Here is a 26,699-nt window from a genome sequence, read left to right as displayed (position 1 = left end):
TCGCCCAAAGCGCTAGCGGAGTTTCCTGGGTCAGACAGGAGGTTGTGTCTCTGGAGGTGGATCATGGCTCTGAGGGTCACTCGCCTGGGCATCGCGTCCGGAGCCGCTGCCTTCAAAGCGGTGAAGGCTGCTCAGAAGGTGAGGATAGAGAACACGGAGAATATAATCCTTATTTTTCCTCCTACAACGTTTCAATTTCACAAGGACAAGCTAAGCTAACCAGCTAGCCTCCCGGTCGTTAGCATCACAAGCTGTCAACCACCACCCAGACACTCATTGGTTTGTTTATAATAATAATACGGCTGTCACAGTCTGTTTACAGCTGACAGGACATTGAAGTAGTGCAATGTTTCATTATCAACGTTACATGTAATCTTGTTAACAGCCAAAACACCACGTAGCTAATCCAGATGTGTTGCTAGCGAACTTCATCCAGATAGATGTTATTCTTAACTTCTTGTCAGGCCTATTGTTTTCCTCAGTTCATTTACGTCGTTGATCACATTTTAAGTTTGTTATTGTAACTCGCTATTTACAATTTGTAATCGCTTTTCTGTGTCTCGGCTCCAGCTGGTCCAAAATTCAGCAGCCATACATCAACACAGGTCATACTTCTTCATTGATTACCCATAACATGTAGAAGAGATTTCTAGATTCCTCTAATTACATAACACCACACAGGCTAGCTCCTCATTATACACAATGAGATCTTATCTTCTGACCAACCCAAAGTCCAGATTAAAAACTAAAGGTGACATTTTGTGTCATGACTCCCAACCTTTTGGAACTGTTTCCCCTTATAAAAATTGCACAGTCCGTTAACAGTTTATGTATTTATTTAGTAAATAGCTTAACTTGGTATAGCCCTTATGGTTCCATTGTTTTTGTTTCTGTGCCATTTTTATTCTTCTATTGTTTTACTCTGTTATTTTCTTTATTTTTATCTCAACGATTGTTTCGTACAGCAGCTTGTAACTTTGGTTTTCAAAGGTGCTTTATAAATATAATTTTACTCACATATTTACAATGTTGTGCCATATTTGGCATTGCTGTTTTTGTATTGTCGTCCTCTGTCTGGTGTCTATAAGTAGTCCCAAGTGATTTTTAAAATCAAATCCAAATATACATCAAATAGAGAATGTAACCTAAACAGCCATTGAGTTCGTTATCACTGCTAAAGTGCAGGTAGTTGTCATTTACTTTGTCTCTGATTGTCTACTCTCATTTATGTCATGGGGGATGGACAATATATTAAAAAAAATATTCTTCATTATAGAGCAAGACAACACCTGTCAGTTGAATCTCCACTTCTCTCTATTAGTTTCAATAAAATTAACCCTATAACCATCAGTCCTTCTTTCAGTCTATGTTTTTCTACTCCTACATACAATTAACTAATTTTGTAGTTTGCATCAGGACTGGTTTATCAAGTCTGGCTTGGGAGGTAAGCTGAATTATAGTAATTCTTAGGTTTTATTTACCACTGAAACAAAGTACAAACTGAAATGTCAAAGAAGGCCCAGTGGTTCGGTAGACATTTTAGTTTTAGGCCCATGTCTTCTAACGGGACCCCGGTGTCATTTATCGTTTTAAATACTTAAATTATGATTATGTTTACAATGAGGCGTATTCTAGTGATTGTTGGCATTTTGTTTACAGTGTGTTTTGTGTTTCTCTGTCATCCAGGCAGGTGTTCACACAAGCTCAGTGAGAAGCCTTCGTTATGGCTGGTTATCGTACACACTGGGTGAAAGGACAACACCTCGGTTAAACAGATTCAGCAAAATCATCTCTGTGGATGGAAACTTGGCGTCAGGGAAAGGAGCGGTGGCCCAGAAACTGGCTGACAAGCTGGGTAAATATCTCACGGCAGATTGATTCATTTAGTACTGGCTAATATTATTCCCCAGCCAAGATACTGGATATAATATGAACCCAAATAAAGATATATTCTGGCATTTTTTGGGGAAATGTGCAGCTGATGGTCTTGGTAGAAGGTGAATAATTCAATTCTTGGTATATATGTGGCCAGAGCTACTGAGATATTTCAGTTGGAGGACAATTTGGGCTGTATTAGTGGGGCCTACAGTAAAATATAATTGTTTCTGCAGGGATGCACTACATGCCTGAGCCAGACACTTTCTACCTTGACAAGATGACAGGAGAGAAGGAGCCTCTCTCTGTTGACTTCAATGGGATGTGCAGCCTGGAGAAGTTCTACACAGACCCCAAAGCTGCTGATGGGAACAGCTACAGGCTGCAGCTGTGGATGTACAACATGAGGCTGCTGCAGTACTCCAACGCCATCGAGCACCTGCTCACCACAGGTATCACTCACACAGTTTGTTCTTTCCTGTGATTAATTTAACTAATTTACATGGCAAACATTAGATTTGTATTTGTTTTAAAAATCGTATTTGTGATTATCATGTAATGATTTAATGCTATTGAGAGATTAATTTGAGTAATAATATTTCTTGTTTGTTGTTAAGGTATTTAAAGTGTATTAACAGCATCATTTTCTGTGTTTAAGGCCAAGGCGTGATCCTGGAGCGATCCCCCTTCAGTGACATGGTCTTCCTTGACGCCATGTTCACAGAGGGCTACATCCGGAAGGAGTGTGAGTCTCATTGTCACTACTATTAAAAGATTGCAGACAAGTAGTCATTAACTTCCCATTAAACCTAGAAAATACGCAGTTAATTAAGTATTAGACAGAATTGTCTTTATTTCAGTGGACCAAAATATAGACAGCAGTGTTTTCCTAATTCTATTCTGTTTTAAATTTAGTTTGGATGTTTATAAGAAAAACAAACTGTTGGACACACCATACTGTTCTTTTTACACATTTCTTGGTTTGCAGGCGTGCAGCATTACAATGAGGTGAAGGGCATTAGCATCTCTGAGTTCCTGCCTCCGCATCTTGTTCTCTATGTGGACCTGCCAGCTGAGGAGGTGCAGAAGAACCTGAAACAGAGCAGCAAGGTATCGAGACAAACTCATTGAAAACACAACCATTCAACGTCATATCTGTAAGACACAGTCATGATGTCAAATATATACGTCCTGCTCATGAACCTTTCATTAGAGGGAAGATTATTCTATTTTCAACTGGAACAGTAACCGTAATCCAAGTAACAGTCACCTCAGACGATTGCATACACTCATTGGAGATGACTAGTGCCATAGGATGTTTTAATCTGGGTTCTTAGGCTTAGAATAGTTCACTAATATTGATTAAAACTCTTTATTCTCAGGCGTATCTACAGAGTGTTCCTCTGACATACTTGAAGAGCATTGAGGATGGATACAAGAAGTCTTTTCTGCCCAAAATCAGGTAAGAAAACTTGACAAATTCAATAGATACTGTCAAATGTAATGACTGTAAAGATGGATGACATGTCAGCTCCCTAAAAGTGGAGACAAATGTCTGGATCGCCCCCTAGTGGTTGGCTGTAGTATAGGTCTTACACCCCGACTGGTCCACATAAGTGGTTTAGACAAGGACCAAACAAAAAATGAATTAAAAAAGCGACATATTGAGTGTTTGCCTGTGTTTTATTGTAATTCAGTGAAACATCAGAAGTTCTCGCTTACGATGCAACCCAAGCCCAAGATATCGAAAAGGTAAGAGTTTATTTGACGGTAGCTGCTTGAATAATGATTTCTTTGTTTAATTACACCATAAAACTTATCTATTTCTGTAAACCAGTTATTTACTGTGTGCTGTTCACAGATTGCAGAAGACATCGATTATTTGAAGTTTGAGAAAGGACCCTGGTTGGAGCAGGATGACACCACCTACCACCACATGAGGATGTTGTGAGTTCCTCATGAGTTTCGCATGTTAACGCATTAAAATGCAAATTACACAAAAGGAGCATTTGTCCCACAGGTGAAGTTGGATTCATACAATTTGCACAATTCACACTGTATTACACTCTCAGTCTCTCAACCTGAGGTGAATTATGTAGAGAACTGAAAATGCAAATTAGCTCTAATTGCTCTCATTACCCTTTGTGTGCTGCGCTCAGTTAATCTATTCTGCAGAGCAGGTTTTCAACATATTGCAGAAGCTTTTATTTATTTAATTTTTTCTTTCTTAATCACTCTTCTCCTCTTTGTTTTATTCTCTCTCTTTTGCAGCGTGGAAGACAAACAGCAGGTTGCAACCCTGACCCACATACCCAGGTTCTTGCCAGAGATAACCATCGGGGCCCACGAATACGACGAAAAATACTATTCTTATAAATCGGTAGGTTGAGACTAAGTATTCCACCTGGCAGCTTCACTGTCATTTCATGACTCTGTTTTTCATTGTGTGAATAGCATCTTCACAACACATCCATCCCCTAGCTTAAAGTTAAAGTTCTTATTCAACAGCCAAATGGAGAAAAACATGATTTTGGTGACTGTGGCGTAATTGTTTGAGTGTTTCTGTAACTTTCTGGGATTTTGTCTATCATTTAACCAGAAAACATTCGGTGTATTCTGCAGTAACGTGTTGTTGAATTGCGAGGTCAGAGGAGAACGACTGATCAGAATCCTCACTAACCGCAGCAGAAAGATATTCACTCAGTGAATATCTTTCTCAGTTCGCATGTTGTGTTATGTTTGACAATGAGTTCAGAGCTCTTCAACAGTATTGCTATGGTGATCCTCATGGATTGCTTGGTGAGTGCCCATTCCTGCTGCAGGCTATTCTGCTTTTGCGACAGTTGGTGGCAGCAACGTGCAGGAATATTAAACTGTGGTCACAAAGGCAAAGATTTTTAAGTGTCGTTGAAGGTTTTAGTCGTACGCATGGTAAAACCTTCACTTTCATCACATGACGGCTGCAGGAGCAGGAGGGAATTCTATTCAGCTTTATTTGCATAGCCCCAAATCACAACAGACATTATCTCATGCCACTTAACATCAAAATCGAGACCTGACAATATTCCAGAGAGAAATCCGGCAGCTCCAACGATGAAACACCCAGTGAAAAATGGAGAGAAAAAACCTTCCTCTCAGCAGGATGGAATGGGACTTGAGGACAGTGTGTTTCCATGGCGATGGACTGAAATGTCTGACCCTGTTATTCCTTATCCTCCTCAGTGTTTTCCTCAATGGTTTTTGATACATGCAGGTCTTCTACATTTCATAGTAAGCATTACAGATAGGGTCACAGCACAGGGGAGTTTCCCCTTTTCTATGACCTGCCAAACATGTTAAGATGTTCACATTAAACTGAGGTTCCTCACATTACAGAGGAACACAAACAAACCTCCAATTATAACAAATCCAAACTCAAACTCAGTAGAGTGCATATCTCCGCCAAGGCCCAGCAGTCCCCTTATTTAACAACAGTTAATTTCACTAGAGGAGTATTGGAGTAATCCTGCTCACAAACAAAGAGAGCAAAACATAACCGCCTTGGTAGTTGTTCTGCTTAAGTACATATACCAAGATATTCTGTTCATATGAAGAAAAGAAAGAAGGATTCACATTAGGGCTGCAACTAACGACTATTCTGATAGTCGATTAGTCACCGATTATTGAAATGATTAATCAACTAATCGGATTATGAATGACACAAATTCTCAATTGCTATTATTTAGCAAGCAGCTTTTAAACTTAGCTTGAGGTTGTTAGAGGCATGTGATGACTGAAAATAAAGACAATAAAGATCGCTACTTCATTAAAAAAAATGTTTTTTAATAAACTTTGCTGCATATAAGGGTACTGTTGACACAAAAGCAAAGAAAATCAAGTTTTTGTCCATTTAAAACCAAGGACAGGCAAAGTGCTAATAAAAAAAATTGTAAATTTAAATTCAAGTTTGCCTTTTTACTGTTAACCAAAAACAGGCCAAGTGCTGATACATTTTTTCGTGTTAACAAAAAAGGACAGGGAAAATAACTTTAATAAAAACATCAACAAACCAAACTACAGTCTTCTTCGGACTAAATAATTGTGATTAAAAAAAGATGTTTGTCAGGCAATAGGATAACATTTCGCTTTTAAACTCGTTAAAAAAAAGTTTAAACCATATTTTTTTAATGGATTGTAGAATCCTGCGCACAGGTATATACATGTATATATAACATCTGACCTGTGCCTCCTCCTCAAATGCGCGTGTCCTGCTTCCATGGAGAGCAGATCCGGTTTGTCATCGATTTCTGTCGACGACGTTGACTAATCGTTGCACCCCTAATTCACATGTGTATGTTTTAAACATTAGTTTTCTTAACTGTTTTTCTGACAAAGCTGCTTGCACCTCTCCATCATAGGCAATAAATAACGACGGACATCATGCCCCCCCCCTATAGTGAACCCAAAGCATCTCAATTCCCCACACTGGTGGCTGGCCACAGTGTAGTTCATAAACCCCACCTCCTCCATGTAAGCATATTGGACATGGACCAAACTAAAAAGTCAAAGTACAAGTTTCTGAGTATTTTTCGTTTTGGTTTTAATTATTTGATGCTATGAAAACGGGGTAAAACGTCATGATTGACGTTTATCGGCTCCAAAAGATGTCATAGGCACAAGACGGCAGCGTTCGTATCCAGGATGTATTGGTTTCATTTCTGAATAGAGTGAAGAAGTGAGGATGCATTGTCCATCTTTTTTTAGTATATGATAATAGCTAAATTTATACATATGATTCATATAATTTTTCGTAGTTATTTTACGTTGTCGCAGATTATTGATAACTTTCTTAGTGATGTACTGTGGATGTGAACAGTCCTCAGCTCACACAGAGTTCTTTGTGCTCATTAAGTTCAAGAGTGTGCGACTGTGTTGAAGTCCTGACATTACTGGCGGACACGCTGCCCTTTTGTTTGGCGTTTTGTAATTATCCGGCGATAACTTATCTCTTCTATTGTGTCGAACGCTTTATTAAAAAAGCGAGGAATCCTACCTCTGTCGAAGTCGATCCATACTGTTCTTTCTCCTTTTATTCCTCCACCCTCTGTGATGCAAAGCCTGTGCAGCACCGTCAGCATGATTGAAATCATTTTCTTCCGCTGAAATATTGAGCGACTCGTAGTTACAAGAAGGCAAATGTCAGATGTGGAATATTCTGCGGGGCTTTTGGTATCATCAGTCTTGGAGGGAAACATTTGGGTTTGACCTTTTCTGTTTATTGACTGGGGAGTTTTTTTTTTGTCTCCCCTGCTGCAAAAATCAAGCTGCATTATGCTGCAGGAGGCTGTGACCCGACATTTTGTCGAAAGCCTGGATCTCCATGGAGACAATGAGAAACTGTGACACGTGGTGGCGTAATGTTCCTCTGCACATTTAAACCAACAGATTAAAAGCCACCAAGGGTATTTGCACCACTGGTGCATTGCAGACTCCATAGTAATAAATAATGAAAAATACAGTTTGATAGTTGATTACTTATTACTCATTAGTTTACTTATTAAACTTTCGAAACAGAGCGATTCCCTCCTGATTAAAATAAACATCCGCACTATTATACTTGTAAATCAAAGTCTTTATATTAAGCATTAATGGTGTCTCATTTGATACTGTTGGTTTTAATGTTCAGTCTGGTTAATCAACTTTGTCTTTTTTATCCCTGTAGATTCCTGGGAAGAAGTACTCTCCTGGATATAATGCAGATGTTGGAGACAAATACATCTGGCTGAAGTGAAGGAGTTCACAGGTCCGAACTCTGGACCACTCGTCTAGTATTGATCCAGTCGTCCTCTGTTGTACATCCCAAATAACATGTATGTATTAAAAGAATAAATTTTGAATCGAATGAATGTCTTGTCTTTGTTTTAATTATATAAAATTTAGAAGTTCTTCCATTTTCCACTGTCAATCATTTTCTACAAGTGTCCACAGGAGGAGGTAGATGTAGTTATTGAATATATTGATAAATACTTTACAAGATGATGTTGTAAATCATTAAAATCAACAGCATGTAACCTTTATCGAGCAAGTTTTAAGTCTATCTGTTCAGCTTTACTCTTCCGACTTGCTGGACCTGATTCTGAAACTGTGACTATCACTCAGTTCCACTCTTCTCCCAGGAGATCGTTATGAAAGAGGAAACTTTCTCCATATTCAGTCACTGAACCATCATTTTGCCATCGTGTTGCTTCAATGTGTATATAGTGCTTACCAAAGCTAAAAGGAGGCTCTTAAAGTTTAAAGTTGACCATGTATTACTACATTTATATTTACTCTTTTTGCAAATGCTTTTATCCAAAGCTAATTATAAGTGGAGGAAATGTTTAATCACCAATTAAAACTCAACATTAGGAGCAACATTGTTTCCTAAGATTAGACAGATGACACATCTCTCTTCATTTCCTATCACCTTACTTTTCCTCCCAACATCCGCCTACTTATCTCTCAGCGAGCTTTCAGCCTCTCAAAGTTCAAGAACGTGTTGCTTCTGTTAAGTCTACTTATTTGGCCTTGACTTTTATTTTGAAGGACCAGACCCAGAGCCTTTATTCTTTGAAAGACTTGATTAGTTTGTGTTCCTATTTCTGAGAGGGGCCGGGGTTGTAATCAAGAATTGATCAACAGCACAGATACGGGGATAAACTGGGCTCAGCCGTGTATGTAGGGGAATGGGGATAAATCTCCAGTGACTTGTTGCGTCCCGCTGTCAGATCTTAGTGAAGATCTCACTGAAGTGAGTCCTCATCATCTGGCTCAGCTTCCTCTTCATCACAACAGGCTGGTACACAGCTCCCACACTGATCCAGCTGAACAGGACTGAGAACAGGTCACAACACATCCCACATTTCACATGTCCGCAGCACTGGGGACTGAGACACAAGACAACCTCTGAGGCTGAGCGAAGGAGTGATGACCAAGTAAACAACAAGATCATAAGATATCACCATATATGAAATAATTATAAATATGTTTATATATATATATATGTTATGTACATTAATAAAAAAATATATATATTCAATGTTAAATCACTTGAAACTAATAATTGGAGAATTTGTAATTTTCCTTAAATATTTTATGATAACGTGATCACTAATGGGTTTTTAGGGCCGATGCTGATTATAGGGCAATAATACGTATATGTTTTTTCACTGTTTTTATTTTCTGTAATATAAAAGGTTTGCAAAGTCAAAAAGTCTGTGCTCTGCGAACAGAAAACACTAAAGCTCCTGAAACACCTTGTCAGTTCTAGGTCAGTGAGACATCACATGAGAATAATGCACCCCCCAGCAGCTAGTCTGGAATGCCCCCTAACAAAGTCAGACAAAATATTTATTCAAATGTTAAAGGCCGTGTATTGAACACTGTGCTGTGATATGCAAGCCTTGCAACTATGGCAGCTGAGAAGGTCAATCTGGTGGAAGAACTTTCAGATTTAGATGACGTGGATTTAAATACATATTTAATGCGGAACAAAGTTTTGATTATTGCTGATTGAATCCAAAATATTATAATCTCATTTTAATGCTTTAAAAATACCCTTGATGTTACAATCTTAGCTTTAGTTCATACAATATGTTCAAATTAAATAACTATGAGCTTATTGTATAAATATAACTTATTCATAAAATACTTTTGACAAACATTCTCTCTCAAATCATCAATTGATGTGAACGTTAAACAGCAGCCGCCACATTTGTAAAGATCTTTTGAATCTATTGAGTCACTGTTTTTTTAATATGTCGGGGTTCATATACATGTTGCTGCTGATTGGGTGACACCTCTGACACACCCACAAAACGAGAGAAAACACACCTCCCACCATTTCCAGAAAACATGTCAATCAACTTGAAAGTCGAAGGAAAGACATACAAAATGTTGTTGGACCGAAAGTGACCCAGGTAAAGTGAGGTGGACATTTCCCTGGACCATTAACAGCAGACTGGGCTTTATCAGGAGGAGGGCCTTAAAGAGACAGGAGCTAAAACCAAGTGTTTGAGACAGAGGCTGAAAAGAAGAGCTGTGGAGACAGTGATGTGTTTTCTGAACCTTAGAGCATGACAACCTTTTCAAGTAATAACACTAATTAGAATGATCAACCTGAATATGTCAATAAAACCAACAGTTTACAAGATTTGAGGCAGAGGCTGAATCATGATGTTTTATTTGGCTCTGTCTCAAGAGGCCACACTATGGTCGATTGTTTTGACCCCAACAGGCCAGAGCTTTTGCAGAGACACAGAAAGAAAACACAAGGTTTCGAGTTCAGCTTTCATGTGATGCTGTAGAAGCGATTTGCATAATCCCTTAATTAATGTGAGTTGCGAGTGGCTCGATGCGTTTGCAAGAGCTGGTTGAGAGAGCGATCAAAGCTGCACAATCTGTAAATCCAGACCGGAGACAACGACCTGCCTGGTCTCCCCTCAGCAGAACAACAAGTTGTTTTTTCAGAAAAAAACCCAGCTTGGGGGATCGTACTCTTCAAAAAAGCTATGTTACATTAATCATGAAGAAGACTTCAGTGATCTGCCTCAAGATCTCTCAAATGTGTCCATTCACACATTTTCAGTTAAAACAACATTTTCTTCCTCTTCTCCTGTGTCAGGACCTGCTGATTGCGATAATTATTAATGATGATTATGAATCTAAACCCTCTGTAGTGAATTGAAAATTATCTTTATTATCTCGTCAAAAATGCTTCAAAATTAATTATATTAATTGGCCTAGAAATATATTTAAAGAGCAGTCAAGGACTCTTTTTCCTATGTTAATCACTGCTTCTTTGTCCCTTTAACTACCAGCTCCTAATTACCATGAGCCGTCACTGCCAGACAAAGACAACTACAAATTTGGTCAAAACTAAATTTAGACAGGAAATAGACTTTGGGGTCCCAGGTAGAGTAGGACCAAATCATCAGTGAGTGGATATGAACCTATCACAGATATATTGTTATCTGTTTTTATGTTTGTAGATATGAAAACTTTTATTCTACAGAAACATTAAAGATGTGGAAGTTTTGGTGAAACTGTAAATCATCAAGCCTTAATTTCATTTCTTTGTCATTAGGGTTTGAGAACAACATCTTTGGAATTATTTTTTATAAATATCAGCTGAAATAAAGCTACAGACATTTTAATGCCCCAATATTGGCATTGGCCTTAAAATCGATATCTGTCTCGCTCTACAATGTCACACCCTGGTGAAGCTGAATCATTTCAATTGCCTCCTGGTGGCTGGCTAGAGTATTGGTCATAACCCTGTCTCCTCCAGGATATTGGATGGGACATGGACCAGACTAAAATGTGAAAGGCCCATCAAACATACACAATTTCTGTCATTTATTTTTCTGATGAGCCTGGTTTTAATTAGATGTTAGATGATATAGTAAAGGGGTGATGTTTCATAACTGATAGTTTAAGTTGACTGGGGATGAGTTGAGCGCACATTCTCAAAGTCTCCAAAGGCAGAATGGAAGCATTCGTATCAGAGATATTTTGGCTTCATCTGTGGATGGTGGTAAGAGTTTGAGACACGACTTAAGTGGTTCTCAGAATTTACATTCTGAGAACCACTTAAGTCTGTCACCACAAAGATGTTCCAGGTTCTTTAAAGTTCTGCTCTCCAGGACAGCGAGGAATGAATGATGAGCCCAGAACAAACTCCTAGCCAGAGAGACGTCTGCCTCCAGCACACAGAGCTGGTTCAGCCTCTGTAAACTTTGGGAGTTGATGAAAGTTATGCCATCCACCAAGGCGATGTTATTCCCTTTCCAACACTTGAGACCCAAAGTGCCACAAACAAGCCCGAGGGGGGATCTGTCAGAGTGTTCTCTGACAGATCAAAGTGCTCCGTGTTGAATGGGAAGTCGCTGAGAGCAGTGGAGAGGATTTCTGTGTGAGGAGCTTCTATATTTCAGGTCTTGGAGACGGTAACATCCCTTATAACAAGCTCAAACTGCCCTTGGAGCTGAAGAGGTGAGAAACGATCGAGATGGAGGAGTAACCTGAAGCCAGTGGGAGAAAGAAAAATAATTAAATCATCTTGTTATATTACATTCCATTCTGCTGCTGTAACATACACAATACTGGATTTTAAAGCAACACGATGCAACTTTCTGACGATAAAATAGATGCTTTAAAATTAGTTTGATGGTTCATTGAGTTTGATGGACAGGGAGAATTTGCAGAGTTAACCGAGTCTGACAAGCATCCTGTTTTCTGTGTCTGATCTATTTTTTCTGTGTATCAAATAGAAAGCCCAGCAAATTTGACCAAAACTGACCAAAACTCAAATAGGATCTCAAGATATTTTGTCCGAACTCTACATGAAAAACACTTTATAGCATAATGTGAAACTTTGGCCACAAGGGGTCTCTCAATCAAAACAGTAACAAGAGACCTTGTTTGATGTTGTGAGGCAGCGCAGGATCATGGGAGCTGTTGTCTTCAACACCAGTGCTGATGAAAATGTATTTGAAATGACCAAAGCACAAATCATGTTCATCGATGAGGTAACATATTAAAGTTTTATTCACATCTAGCCGCAAAGGACAATCAATAATCGTGATCCATTACGAAGGACCTACACAAACAAGGGAGGGTAAAAACAGCCGACTGGTCAAGTGGCTACCACTTCATCATTAGTAACTGAAAGTTACAGCTGAGATGGACATAGCTGCTGGTAAAAAGGATATGATGCAGGTAAATTGCGACCAAATTAAAACGCCCCGTTACCTTGAGTAAAATTGTGTATTTCTTTGGGTGTGGACATTATCAACAAAATATATAATATCGGTCTTTAGACATTTTTCGATAGGTGATTGGCCTCAAAACACGTTTGTTTACTTATTTTAATGAATTGTTACATATTTCATCTCAAATCATTTGGCAACGGAGCCTGACAGAATTAATCTCTATTGCCAAAAGATCCCTTCACCTTAATCTTACACACTGAACCTTTAAAAGACACATTTTTATAAGTTACTGCACATCCAATCCAAAATGATTTACATCAACAAAAAAAAGGTCTGAGTTTAGTGTGAAGGAAGAAAGAAAAGAGGATTAAGTGCTTCACGGGTCAGTCAAAGTGTAACAAAGTAAGAAATCAACTGGTCTCGGCGTGGACAGTCAGCAGAAAGTGGAGGCCAAGACGCCTGCCAGCAGCTGAAAGGAGCTTGTCTGCTCGCACTCCCAGCGCCAGGTCATCAGGCCGACTCAGACAAAGGCGCTGTGAATAATTGACAGCACAGCAGTGAGCTGCAGTCACATCCAGCTAATGGAGGATGGGGAGTGTGAGGCTGGCACAGTTTCCTGTCTGGTGTAATGTTACACTGAGGTCTGAGGGGAGAGGTGGAAATCTTCACAGAACAGGTTGGTAACACTGGACTGGAAGCAGAGACGTTGTGTTGGGGAGTGAAACCCAAAAACTGAAATCCAGCTTTGATCGAGTCGTTCATGAAGTTGACAAGTGATGAAGCAACAGCTGGACCCTTCTTTTCCCCTTCCAATACATTGATCAAAACATCATTAATAAATCAATATGTGAATCAATACAAACATCTGTAGTAGTTACAGGACAATCTGTGACTTTAGGAAAGTCTTCAATCTCAAGCTTCTGAATTCAAAACACTTTAAAATAAATGTCAAATATACTTCTCACTTTGAGAGAAAGTGAGATAGAGAGATCGGGACGGATAGATAGACAGAGAGTTAGATAGATATATAGAAAGATAGATATTGTGTTAGATAGGTAGAGAGTTAGAGACTTAGATAAATAGAGAATTATAGAATCAGATAGATAAATAGATAGATGGATAGATAAATAGATGGATAGAGAGTTAGATAGAAATATAGATAGATAGATAGAGAGAGAGAGAGATTGATAGATGACTAGATGACTAGATGGCTAGATGGCTAGCTGGCTAGATGGCTAGATGGCTAGATAATGAGAGAGAGAGAGAGAGAGAGAGAGAGAGAGAGAGAGAGAGAGAGAGAGAGAGAGAGAGAGAGAGAGAGAGAGAGAGAGAGAGAGAGAGAGAGAGAGAGAGAGAGAGAGAGAGAGAGAGAGAGAGAGAGAGAGAGAGAGAGAGAGAGAGAGAGAGAGAGAGAGAGAGAATTCAACATGCTTCTGATTCAAGATATTATTCATCCAACATTTATAATGTAAGTTATCTACTGGGGAGAGCTTGGGAGAGCGTCCACTAACCAGAAGGTAAGCAGTTACCTGCAGTTATTCAACAGTTTATCCTTTTCCTGGCAGAGATAGACAATAAGAAAACCTGTACTAACCCCAAATCTTATGAAGTGAATTTTTCCAGGTAAAGGTTGATACTTGAACTTATGTATAAAAAAACGTTTTAGACACAAATAAGAACAATAATAATAATACATTGTATATGTATAGCACTTTTAACAAGGCTAAAATACATTTTACAGGACAAGAAAACAGAGAGCAGATCAAAAACAGACGACTGAAAATCAAAATGTTTTGTTATAATCAAACATTAAAAAAAAAATACAAACTTTAATATCATATAATTGGCTAATATTACATTAAATGAATCAGGTTCTTTAGCTTCACGTATTGAGATTTTATTTTAATACTTTTAAAATGTTCTATCTGATTTGATTTATTTTCTTGTCTGTAACATTTTTATTCTTATATATGTGCTTAAATCTTTTGATCTTTAAAATGATTTGACTTCAATGCTTCATTTTTAACTTGTAAAGCAACTTGCAACTCTGTAAATGTGCCATACACACACACACACACACACACACACACACACACACACACAAACACACACATTCACACATATATACATAAATCCTTTCAGTGTTAATTCATCATTACCTCACATTTCTAATATATATTTACACAGTAGTTTATTTAATCTCATCCGGCCTCGACTCCGGCATCAAACCGTTTCAGTCTACATGACAACAAAAGACCAGAATTTAGGAGATTAAAAAAATCCTGTCATTAATCAGCGGCCTGAGTTTGCACCATGAAGCTGAATGGGTTCCTGGGTTTTAGAGGGAAACCATTTGCTGCATGAGCTTTGTCATGTGTGGGGGATTTTGGGAATTGACATCCCTGCAGAACGCTTGACTAAAAGCCGACTTTAAAGTTTCATCTAAAACTCACTGCCTCCTGGATTAAAACTCATTTAACGCCGTACGGCCGACCGATATGGCACAAGAAAGCAAATTTTGTTCCACACAAACGGCTCTGGAAGCTCTGCGGTGACTCTGGGATGAAGCCGGGGGGGAAGATTACTGATGCTGGGGTTCATTTCTCAGCTGCAGTGAACTGTGGCATCATGGGAGTTCCCCTGAGCCTGGGAAAGAAAAGCAGAGCAAGAGGAAGAAAAAGGGAAAGGACGTCACTGAAATGAAGGAGGATAATTACCATCAATTAAACACCAGAATATGAATAAAATAATTTCCTCTCTCTCTTATTTTGTCCATCTATGAGGCTGAAAAGGACGCTGGTCTCATGGCGTCCCATCATGCCTCAGTGCAGAGCAGCAGATGGCAGTGTTGCTATCTGGGAATATGAGCTTTGTCTCAGGGAAGGTCTATAGCTCTGGGCACATGAGCCTCTGGGTAACATCTCTGAAATGGAAAATACACACAGCCAGATACCTGAGTTAGTGGGTGAAATGGCAACACTTTATTTAATCCATGTGTTTAGCATCTGTCAACTCTGTTTAAAATATGTATTGATGATGTAAGTGTGTATAAATGTTGTTTCGTACCACAACTCCTCCAGTGAACATCCATCGATGGAGCCTGCTGAATAAACAGAGTCATGACAATATGATAAATGCTATTATAACACAAATATGACTTTGAAAGCAACATTACTAAGCTCTTTAAATGTCCTTGATGTATAATAACCACTGATCTTGCTTTAATCAGCTATTGTACGATATTTTAATCGCAAAATTGTATGTATATGTTTTATCGTTTTTTATATTTATGATTTATTCTGTTTTCATTTATGAATATTTTTTTATGTTCATATTTTAAGCCTGTTTAGCACTTTGGTCATCCGTGCTTTTTTAAAAACGTGCTATTTAAAAACTAAATTTAATTTTTCTTTCATATCCTGAATATTTGACAATATGGAAAAAATATCTTGTTGCTCTAGAGCAGGGGTCTTCAACGTTTTTCAGGCCAAGGACCCCCAAACTGATGGAGAGATGGAGCAGGGACCCCCTACTATATATATTGTAAAAAATTGTGTTTTATATTAAACTGGGCCTAGTGCTATGTATAAACATAGCTACCCTGTTATTGTGCATTCATTACTAAACTATTCAAATATTACACTGTTTCATATATATTCATGTTTTTAATTTAAACGTGCAAGGTACAGGGTGGCCATGCCACTGCCTTTTATAGACTAACATCTTGCATACAACACTGAGCTATAACAATAATTCACAGATTCATGTGAATGAATCCTCAAGCCATCTTTGGATGACACACATACTCCCACATTAGTGAGATGTGGGACCCTGGTGGGTAGCACACAACTTATCTAACCTTGGACGGATGGCAGTTGTCAGGCAGAGGGTCATATCATATCATAACACAATATGTTGGATGCATGTTAATGTGTATTTTAAGACATTTAAATTTGTAGGAAAAAAATTGGTTTGAAATAAATTAAAAAATTATTAAAAAAAATTAAAAAATTGTCACAACGAAAAATGTTGCGACCCCCCCTGCAGTACCCCCACGGACCCCCTAGGGGTCGCGGACCCCCTGTTGAAGACCTCTGCTCTAGAGACCATAAACAGTAAAAAAAGGTGGAGTCAAAACCTCTCTATCGCCTCCAGGTGGCTGGCTGTAGTATAAACCCTTAATAAAGCACACATCAAATAAATCTTTCCAGGATATTTTAGGTTTATTGCTGTATAGTGGGAGGAAGAGGAGACATCTTCTTCATCTGATGAAAGCTTTGCTTTCAAAGTGTAAACATGGTGCAGGAAAACATGCAACATACAAACATAACACACAAAGGTGCTTGTTCCATACGACTGGTGAAGGCGTGCACACCCGTATGTAAACAGTAAAACGTAACATATTCTGAATAAATGATATTAAACGAAACAGAGTAAAAAACAGCACTTGTTGTGAATGATGCTTCGTTTTTGCACCATAGTTGCTGACTTGGTCCAAATTGGTGCAGTATCTTAGAGTTAATTGATTTAAACTGCTGAAGGAAGTATCTGGTTCCTGCAGAGTTGTGTTAACAGGATGTGCATTAAAAAATAAAGCTATTAAAAGCCTTCTGACTGACTGTTTTCTTTTTAGCTTAATGCTCCTTGGGAATGGTAGTTTGCTTCTCCTCATAAAGGATGGTGTTATCCTATATTTTTCTAAAACGCAGCAAATCTTAAGTAAACAACAGAAAACAACTGAGAGTTGCTCCAGCTCCCTGCTCTCCTCTATTCACCTTCTCATCCGAGCAGCTCAGCACAAACATCCAAACATACTAAAATGTCCAAAACCCCCAAATTACAGTTATTACCTGCACCAAGGAGGTTATGTTATCGACCCTGTCTGTCTGTTTGGTTGTTTGTTGGTTTGTTTGATTACACAAACACGACTGGACTTATTACCACAAGACTTTGAGCCGTTTTCAGAGATGAGCTCTGCTGAATGTCCGCACAATGGACTTTCTCCAGAGTTTCACACATGAACAACACAGCAGGAGGTTCTCCTTAGGTGTGTTGGGATGCAACATTACGTTTTGGTCGAATCACTGAAAACTCTCAAACCTTCACTTTCCAAGTTCTCATCTTCGTTTGCGTCCTTATACAAGTGCCGCTCCTCTTTTTCATCATGACATATTTGTCTTTGCTTTGTTTTTTCAGTTTTGCATTCGGCGCATATTGGAAACGTCATCCCTCGCCCACTAACTCCTGCTGTATTTTCACGTGAGCTCCCTCGGACATTCTCTGCAGTCTGTACTAGGGCGCTCGCAGGAGAAACGACATGCAGCCCGTCTGGATCCTTTCTGGAGATGATCTGAGTTCAGGGCATGTCTTAAAGCAGCTTGGTGGAAGGATGTGGTTTGGGTCTGGATTGAACTCATACAATTTTGATGTGGATCCTGATCAAGGGGCAGGAATTTTCACTTTCTTTAACAATAACACTGATTTCCCAGAGAAAAGTCAAATTCCTTCGAGAAATCTGCTATAAATAGAGAGACTGATATCTGTAATGTGAGGATATCAATATCCCTTAAAAAACATCTTAAAATGAACCACAGAAAACATCATGGTTGAGTTGCTGTAAATTGTCTTCACTGTGCTTCACTCAACCATTTATTCCTAGTCCACTAATGTTAAATATACAAGTAACTAACAACATCATATTTAATTTGCTGCTAACAAGCGATAATAAATGCACAGTAAATTGTATAATAAATACATATTTTGATATCTATGTTGCTTTAGGCTTTAGGGCAGATATCAGGAAACTATTAGTTCCCCCTCCCCTCAATCTCCGGAGAGGTTTCTTCTGCATTTCTTCGCCTATGGGGTAAATCAATATATTGATAAATTTCATCTCTGTGTGCTTCGTTCTGCTGGATAAAATATTTTTCGTTTTGTGCACCCAGTCAGAGCCTCACTTTGTGCAAATTTTTGTATTTTATACGGTTCACACAGACTGTGAATGTAACATCGCATGTGACTGGACAGCGAACTGTGAGAGACCTGACAACATCTGATGTTTTCAGTGTGTTGTGATGTGACACGGTGGCAGAGTTCTCCGTCTTATCCTGTGACAGGTCATATAATAGGGTTATTGATAATCTGTCACCTGCGGTACTTTATGTGTTGCTCCGGTTCAAGTGTGATATTTCAGTGAAAGCGCCTCCAGTTCTCGTGGATGTTTGCAGCATTCTACTGTACATTCCATCCCCGCCGCGCTCCATTAATCTGACCTGTTATTTTCACACTGCCTCGGCCCTCAAGGTGTTACTCACATGTTTCTTTCTCTGGAATTCAGACAAGCTGTGAGGGATAAGTATTGATATCGACAAGGGGGCCAGTTGCAGCATCAGTTACATATACGAGAGGAGCAAAGTTGAACAATAACCAGATAACAGTTGATTAGGGAAGACGAGACATTCGAGAGGTATGAATCCAACTGAAGAAGAGAGGAGGAGGGAGGGGGGAAGAGAGGATGAAAGGGTAACGTGAGGGATGGAAGGATGCATGTAAGGATGAGGGAAGGAGGATGGAGGTGTGACGGTAGGGATGAGGGATGAAGAGGTATGGGAACGAGGATGAAGGGATGAGGGATGAAGAAATAAGGAAACAAGGATTAAAGGATGATGGATGAAGGGATGAGGGAACCAGGATGAGAGGATGTGAGGATGAAGAGATGAGGGGTCAGGGATGAAGCGATGAAGGCAGTGATGAGGGAACGAGGATGAGGGGATGAAGAGATGAGGGAATGAGGATGAACAGATGGAAGGGTGAAGGGATGAATGGATGAAGGGATGAATAAAATAGATTTTAAACATCCACCTGTAAACTTGCAGTTTCAGGTCCTAAATCTTTTCTGTAAATCTGTATTTTCTCCTGCAGCATGTAACCAAGTGTTACGACACTGCTCTTTCTGGAGGTGCTTGTCCTGCCCGCTGAGCCGCGGAGGTCATGTGGTGGCAAGAAAAAGAAAACATATCGAAAGGCTCGGCAGGATGTTCAGTACAAAGAGAGAACAGAAGACAAAACTGTAGCTGGTCCTTTGTGCAGAAGTCTCCCTGTGAACCTGCATCAAACTGTAATGGACTGTCCTCCAGTCGTCTGAACCGTCGTCCCCGAGCTGCCTCAGTCGATACATCGTGACACTTCCCTTTGACACGTTTTAAGAAGACGGCGTCAATATGTCAACCGGGAGAATCAGGACACACCGAAAATCGTCCTGGTCTTTTTCTCCTTTGATTTTTTTCTGCAGGATTTTCCTGAAGGGTTAAAAGGAAATGTTATCGCCTAAGTTCCACGAAGACATATATGTGATAAAAGGTCCAATGCACACTGGACTCAAATCAGTGAGCATCACATGCACATTGTGCATGATTCTGACATGTTCACACCCTGGAAATGATGAATGCAAAACCTGACTGCGATTTTTGCATTTCCCTTTCTTCACTCCTCTTCCACAGCTCAACCGATTTACAGATATGAGACTTGTTTTCACTGAATGAGCTAATTTATGCTGCAAAATGTCTCTGAAATGGAGTCATTACGTAGTGTGACCTTCATAAGTTGCTGTGATTTATGATTTATGTTTATAATGATCATTGCAATGTTTACAAAGATGTTTACAATGATCACCAATATGTTCATTTATCTTTATATTTTGTGTAAAACAATTTTTAATTCATGTTCTATATATTTGGGTGTACTTGTGTAAATTATAGTGATTACCTTCGCCAAGAAGCTTATGTTTGTCAGCAGGATTTGTGTGAAAGTTCTTGGAGGGGTGAAGAAAGTAAATGTTACATTTTGAAGGGATACAGATAATCGTGCGTATCCAGGATCTTTTTTTCCACTTTTGGTGGAGACATGAGAACTGGGATTACACAGAAATGGAAGTTTAGATTACCAAAACAGTTTGGGAATGTAGTGGTGGTCAGGAAAGAAGTGACATTTTGGTGCAGATCTGAATCAAATTGTGAGTGGGGCATTTTTCCAAATCTTCCTTGATTTCTAAGAGAAAGATTTATGGATATATTGAGTGTGTGAGATTCGGTGCACAATCACAACATATCAAATTAGATTTGGTTTCATGAGGGGACTGTTGGAGAGATATTGTAGTTGTTGAAGATGTTTACAATGCATAAAATATTTCCCTTATCTTATATTTCCCTTAACCCTTAAAATAATGTTTATTTTCTTACTTTGAGTTTTTTAAAATAATTTAAGGATTATATTTGTGTTTTCTTTTTATTTATGGTTACTTATGAAAGATTGTATAATGTGTCAATTACATCTATGTTCATCCATGTTCGGTTTGATAAGTAAAAATGTGAGGAATCATGGACATTTTTTTTTTTACAATTATAAATATCAGCATCATCCCCCAAGAATCCATATCAGTCTGGTTCTGCTTCTGGAAATAACACGTTCTCATTCCTTGACCCTCCCTATGCTTTGTAGCCAACATGGCGTCCGTAGGGGGTGAGAACATCATTATACTCTCAGCTTCTTTCCCGTTTTGCACCATCCGGCTCCGCAGACTGCACTCAGAGTAAACATTGTGAGCTTGAAAGTCTCCAGATTGAGACACGGCACATGTCTCGGAGTCTTCTGCTAATTAATGTGCGTGATACAGGCTCGCAGGATACATTTGCAGTTGGTTGGTGATAAGCCTGAGAGGACGATAATGTGAATAGAAATTTCCTTTGTTATCTTGTGACTGATACAAATGGTTGTATAGCAAATGTAATTTCCAGGCCATTTCCTTATCTTAGCCTTGCTTTCCCCGTATAAAAGCAACGCTTCTCATACTCGAGGAGCAATAAGATCGTGAGATGAATGACAACCATCCCTCTTTTTCGACCTAAAATTCAATTTTTTCGTATTCTTGTATCCCCAATTCTTTCTCTCAGAGCACTTCAGCGAGTAAAAAGTTGTGAGTGATGGACATGAGTAAGTGCCCTTTGCATCAGCTCGAAGAACAAAGCAGTGAGTGGCCTGATTGACAAGCTGCAGCCAAGCCCACGGAGAGGTTGTTAATCTTCCCCTGTGAGAGCTGGAATTATCTTGCTGGACCTCCTGCCCTCTCACTAAGAATATGCCAAGTTTGGGAATTAGACAGCGCAAGGACATGCTTCATCATTTTAGCTGCAGACAGGAAGGAATTTAGGTGAAAAGAACAAAGCTGGGCTGAATTCACCTACAGTTTCATTTAATCTGGGTTTAACCCCAAACACCAGGAAGACTGGTTTTCTGAGGGAGGTTTGAGGATGGGATTTTAAAGGCGAAACCCAGACTGAAGCCCTGAAGAGTGAATGATTTCTGCTGTGGTGTAAAATTTTGTTTGCACTGAGATCTAAAAAAGATCAAAACATGCTACATCATAAGTTGAATAATCACCAGGGGTTACAGGGGGATTTTTCAGGGACTATTTCTTGGCCGGTGCAGCGACTTCCTGATCGATATGAGAGTGACATCGATCTTCTGATCTCACAATACAGCAAATCACCATATTGTCTCATGTGAACCTTTGTGTATTTAAATAATGCTTTTTTGTTGATCACATTTAATTTGACCATTTAGTTTAGGTCGTTTTATCACCTGAGAGTCTCAACCAAGCTACATGTCGTTGTTCCATTGTTTCCTTTTGATCTGTTTACTTTTGGTTTCTCATTGTAATTTATGGAGCGCTTTGAAGAATTTTGTCTGACATACGTATATCTTGTCGTCATCAACTTCCTGGGCATTGGTCAGAATATACGAAACTCTCCAGAAAAAGTGTTTTTACATGACAAATTAAGTAAACCATAGTTCCAGGACCATTTTTAACGAGTCAGCTCTTTCATTTGCCTTTGCTTTAACTGCGAGTGCTGGTCATGGAACCTCAAAAGTAAGAATCGGTGGCAGCAAAGTTTTTAAATGTGTGCAACAAAATTGGTGGCGACTTCTGTTTGTTGGAAGATTCAGTCAAGATGCAGACCAAACATTTATCCTTATTTATTATTTATTCCTTAGGCTTTCTTTGTTATGGGAAGTGGTATAAAATGTATGATTTTATTATCATTATTAATAATCTTTGCTTCCATCAGTCTTTCAAATGTCTCACTTTGACGGTTGTATGTATCGTCGTGTGGTTTGTCTGTGGTAACTGCCAATTGCACCTTGAACCACCTCTTTTGGTCGGAGTACATTTTTGTCTGTTGGTCTGAGGAACCGTTCACGCCTGACGTTTTGGTTCGGACTGAACTAAAGAGTCTGAACCTCCGGACCAAACCTGGGAGGTGTGAAAGAGCTGTTCGATTTCAGAGACAAATACAATCAGCTTCTGCACAGACAGAATATATTTAGTTTTGTCAACATTTTGTTCAGGTCAAATTTCGTTTGTGTCTTGATCACAGGAAAACAGTCGACTTTGAGTAAATAAAACAATCGACTCCCCTTCAACGAAAACCACTTCACAGCTTATGTTGATCACAGAAAAATTATATTTCTTATCACACGTCTTGAAACCTTGTTGTGAAAACCAAATTCCTCTCTTGTGGCTTTTCCGCAGATAAAAATGTCCTGACATATCACCAGCGTAGACGTGTCATTGAGCTGTGTGGTGGAAAGGTACATAATGTCGTTAAACGTTCTTTGTGGTCTGAACCTTTTGTGACCTGAACCTCTTGTCTCCTTTAGATGACCTATTAAATGTGGCTGTGGGGTAGAGCAGTCGTCCTCTAACCAGAAGGTTGACAGCTCAAATCCCAGCCCAATGCTGAAGAGTCATTGGGCAAGATGTTGAACCCTTATTGGCACCTCATAGAAGTTGAATGCACTAATTGGAAGTTAAAGTATCAACAAAATGACATGTAGTGGAAAGTAACTGGCCCATTGGATAGGCGGTGGACTAGTGGCAGAAACTTGGACTATGGGCAGAAAAGGTCTCTGGTTCGTCTCTGGTTCGACTCCACGGAGAAACAACAAAAAGACGAAGCTGGATTGATCTGTCCAAAAATCCAAGAGGATTCTCCCTACCCTGTCTAGTGCCCCTGAGCAAGGCACCTTGCCACTGCTCTGTGTGTCCTGCACCAGATGGGTTAAAAGCAGAGGTTAAATTTCCCTCCTTGCATGAGTGTGCTTGTGCATGTCTGTGAATGTATGTGGGATAAATAAATGTATATTAATCTTAATTGTCATTTTTAGATGACTTAACCTTCTGTTAACTTATTAAGTTTTTCAGATCCTGCGTCAAAACTGCGCCTATACAGAACCAGTCTAAACTGGCTCAGACAACAGCCTTAGTTCTCCTACATAAGAGGTTTTCATTTGACTGTTCTCCATCAGCACTCTGAGATCCCTGTGACTCTGTGTTGATCCTTTCTGCAGAAAGCTCTTGATAAAATACACAAAGACAATTTGGTAATCTAGCCTCTTGTGTATTCAGATTCCCATCACAGCTGCCTGCAAGGCTGGATGCTAATTAATGTTGCCGGTGAAACACAGCAAGGCGTTAATAACAAACATTTCCAAGTTGTACCTGGTAACGAGAAACAAATCTGGTGGCAACTATTACACAACTGTATATCAATTACCAACAAAGCGATGTCAACAATTTTTCCCAAGTTACTTTGAGATGATTGGTATGTTTGTGGATAGGCTGTATAAAACATAGGCTTTATATAGATATATCTAGAGCATAATATTAATGTTGCAAAATTCTGCCAAAAGATTTTCCTCATGTGCACAGCAGGCGTGACAATTAAATCAACCTGCTGGATGCTAGTCAAGTGCTTTCAGCTCAGTATTTGGTCTTAACCACCTAACAAGGGAAACACCTGCCACTTCATTTGCTAAATTATATTATATATAACTCTATAACTTTACTTTTATTCCGTTCAGTGTTTCCTATAAACAGTTTTGTTTCTTAAAGGACAGGAACAACTTGAGGGTAATTTTTTTCTTTGTTGAATTAAAAAATATGAATTGGTTCAGCTTTTCTTCATTATATAGATTATTATAGACATGATTTTGATTATTACCTAGATTAGGTTATAGGTTTTGTTTTTCATTCATGTTACACCATGTTTTAGTAATAATAATACGTTGGCTTATTGTTATTCCAGTCTCTTCTGTGCCTGTGCTTTTGTCTAAATTTCTCAATTTCTCACTTCCACTTGAGAGCAGGCTGTTGGTTAATTGGATTTTTTTTTTTCTCCCTGGCAAATGAGGATTTTGACGGGGGCAGGACACACACACACACACACACACACACGCACACACACACACACACACACACACACACACACACACACACACACACACACACACACACACACACACACAAACTTTACTTTTAGGGACATTAAAGACTTTGGGTTAATTTCCTGGCGACTCCCTTACCCTAACATTAACCCAAGAATTAGACAAAGTCTTTGTCTGAAATTGGACAAACTATCTTCCGTCTTTATTCTGAAATATGTTTTCAAAGGTAATGACCTACACACACACACACACAGAAACACACACAGTGACTTCAGAGGACATTACATGGACGTAAAACATGCAATCTACCGACAAGTCCCCACAAGATGAATAATACCTGCCCCCTCCCACAAACACACAGTACTCATTACTGAGGCATTTAATGGAGGTTAATGCGAAACTGAGGGAAATTGCCAAAAACACCATTAAGACTATTCGCAGATTTCCCTGTGACTCAGATTAGTTTGCTGACTCAAGACTTTTAAGTAGCAAATCTAAATATCTCAACAACAAAAGGGACTGACTGAATAAAGACGACACATTGATCTGAGCTCTGTTAGCTGACATTTGTCTCAGAGACATGAAGCCGTGAAAGTCGAGGGGAGCTAACAACATCGCAGTGGACGTACAAAATTCTTTAGTTTGCTCCCTAATTTACGATGTGAAACCAAAACATACTGAGTGAATGTAAATGATTGAACAAAATTATGAAGCTTGATTTAGACTTGAAGGTGAGAAAACATCCTGAAAGAAATGAATCAGAATTTGAGTTGTTTGGGGATTTTTCAAAGAACAAAAACAGTTTCATAAATAAGAAATGTGTTTTTAATCTTTAATCTAAACTGAAACAGAAAACCCCCATTATATAATCGAGGTAACCCACAGTTCTCTTGTTTTTGAACGTACAAGAAATTTATCCCGCGATGAGGTCTCTTCTGTCCTGGTACCGGACACCTCAGTGTTCCTGAGCCTCGTCCCTGAAGTCAACCTTCATCCCGAGTGCAAAGATAAGAGCCTGCTCCCAATAAATAAAACAAACGCAGTGGGTCGTTTATGGAGTGCTCTGTCACCAGCAGTTGGATTCAGTTGAGTGGTCTGTTGTTAGAAATAACCCTCTACTGTCACAGTCCCAGCGAGTTGAAGCCCCATTCGGACTGGGTTTATTTTTTGCTCGTGGAGGTTGGGTGATTTTTACCATTACCTGCGCTGGTCATTGATTTTAATCCCATCGAGCGTATGAGGGTAATTTTTCACTCCCAACCCCGTAATAATTACAGCTGCAATTACACACAGTTTTTTGCGAGCCCACTGGCCCGCTTGTAATTTAAATTCCATCTGGAGAGTGGTCCTTGTATTTTTAAGTGGACCTCTGAGTTTACTCTACATGAAGGACTGCCTGTCCTTCGACTTTTTGTTTTTGTGAGTGTGAAATTTGACTTCAGTGTGAAAGTGGAGTTGGCTGCATGGTTTCTTCATAAATGTGAACATGCCAAATTCACACATATCACACAATTATGATTTCTAAGTGGATTTATGAACGACCGATATCAGAGATCATGATTTCCCCATGTTGATTTAAATGTGTTTTGACATTTTGGACTCATATTCACCTCCTAAAGTGTTTAATGGAACTTTTTCTGCCAGCTCCCGAGTAAAATGTCTGTAAAATGTCAATGTGAGTCCATGAGAGAAGACAATAGACATGTTGTCTGACCCGGAAAAATCTCCTGCCGTGTTTTGTTTTTAAAATGTGAAAGACATTTTCCAGAGTTCCTGTCTGTAAATTATTCTAGATTCCTTTCAAATCCAGCC

At 39.1% G+C, this 26,699-nt stretch overlaps 1 protein-coding gene across 1 annotated transcript; it reads left to right on the top strand.

The window, feature by feature from the left end:
• On the top strand, positions 1 to 7,756 carry ndufa10 (NADH:ubiquinone oxidoreductase subunit A10). The gene is made up of 10 exons (XM_061088318.1): positions 1 to 138; positions 1,687 to 1,855; positions 2,112 to 2,327; positions 2,534 to 2,620; positions 2,864 to 2,985; positions 3,258 to 3,337; positions 3,573 to 3,627; positions 3,737 to 3,822; positions 4,147 to 4,255; positions 7,577 to 7,756. Exons 1-10 carry the CDS (start codon positions 64 to 66, stop codon positions 7,643 to 7,645), a joined length of 1,068 nt encoding a protein of 355 aa, XP_060944301.1. The 5' UTR covers positions 1 to 63; the 3' UTR covers positions 7,646 to 7,756.
• The last annotated feature ends 18,943 nt before the right edge of the window (positions 7,757 to 26,699 follow it).

The sequence above is a fragment of the Limanda limanda genome, chromosome 16 (assembly GCF_963576545.1).
Source record: "Limanda limanda chromosome 16, fLimLim1.1, whole genome shotgun sequence".
Lineage (NCBI taxonomy): Eukaryota > Metazoa > Chordata > Actinopteri > Pleuronectiformes > Pleuronectidae > Limanda > Limanda limanda.
The sequence above is the reverse complement of the archived record's forward strand: the minus strand, read 5'-3'. Positions and strand labels throughout refer to the sequence as shown.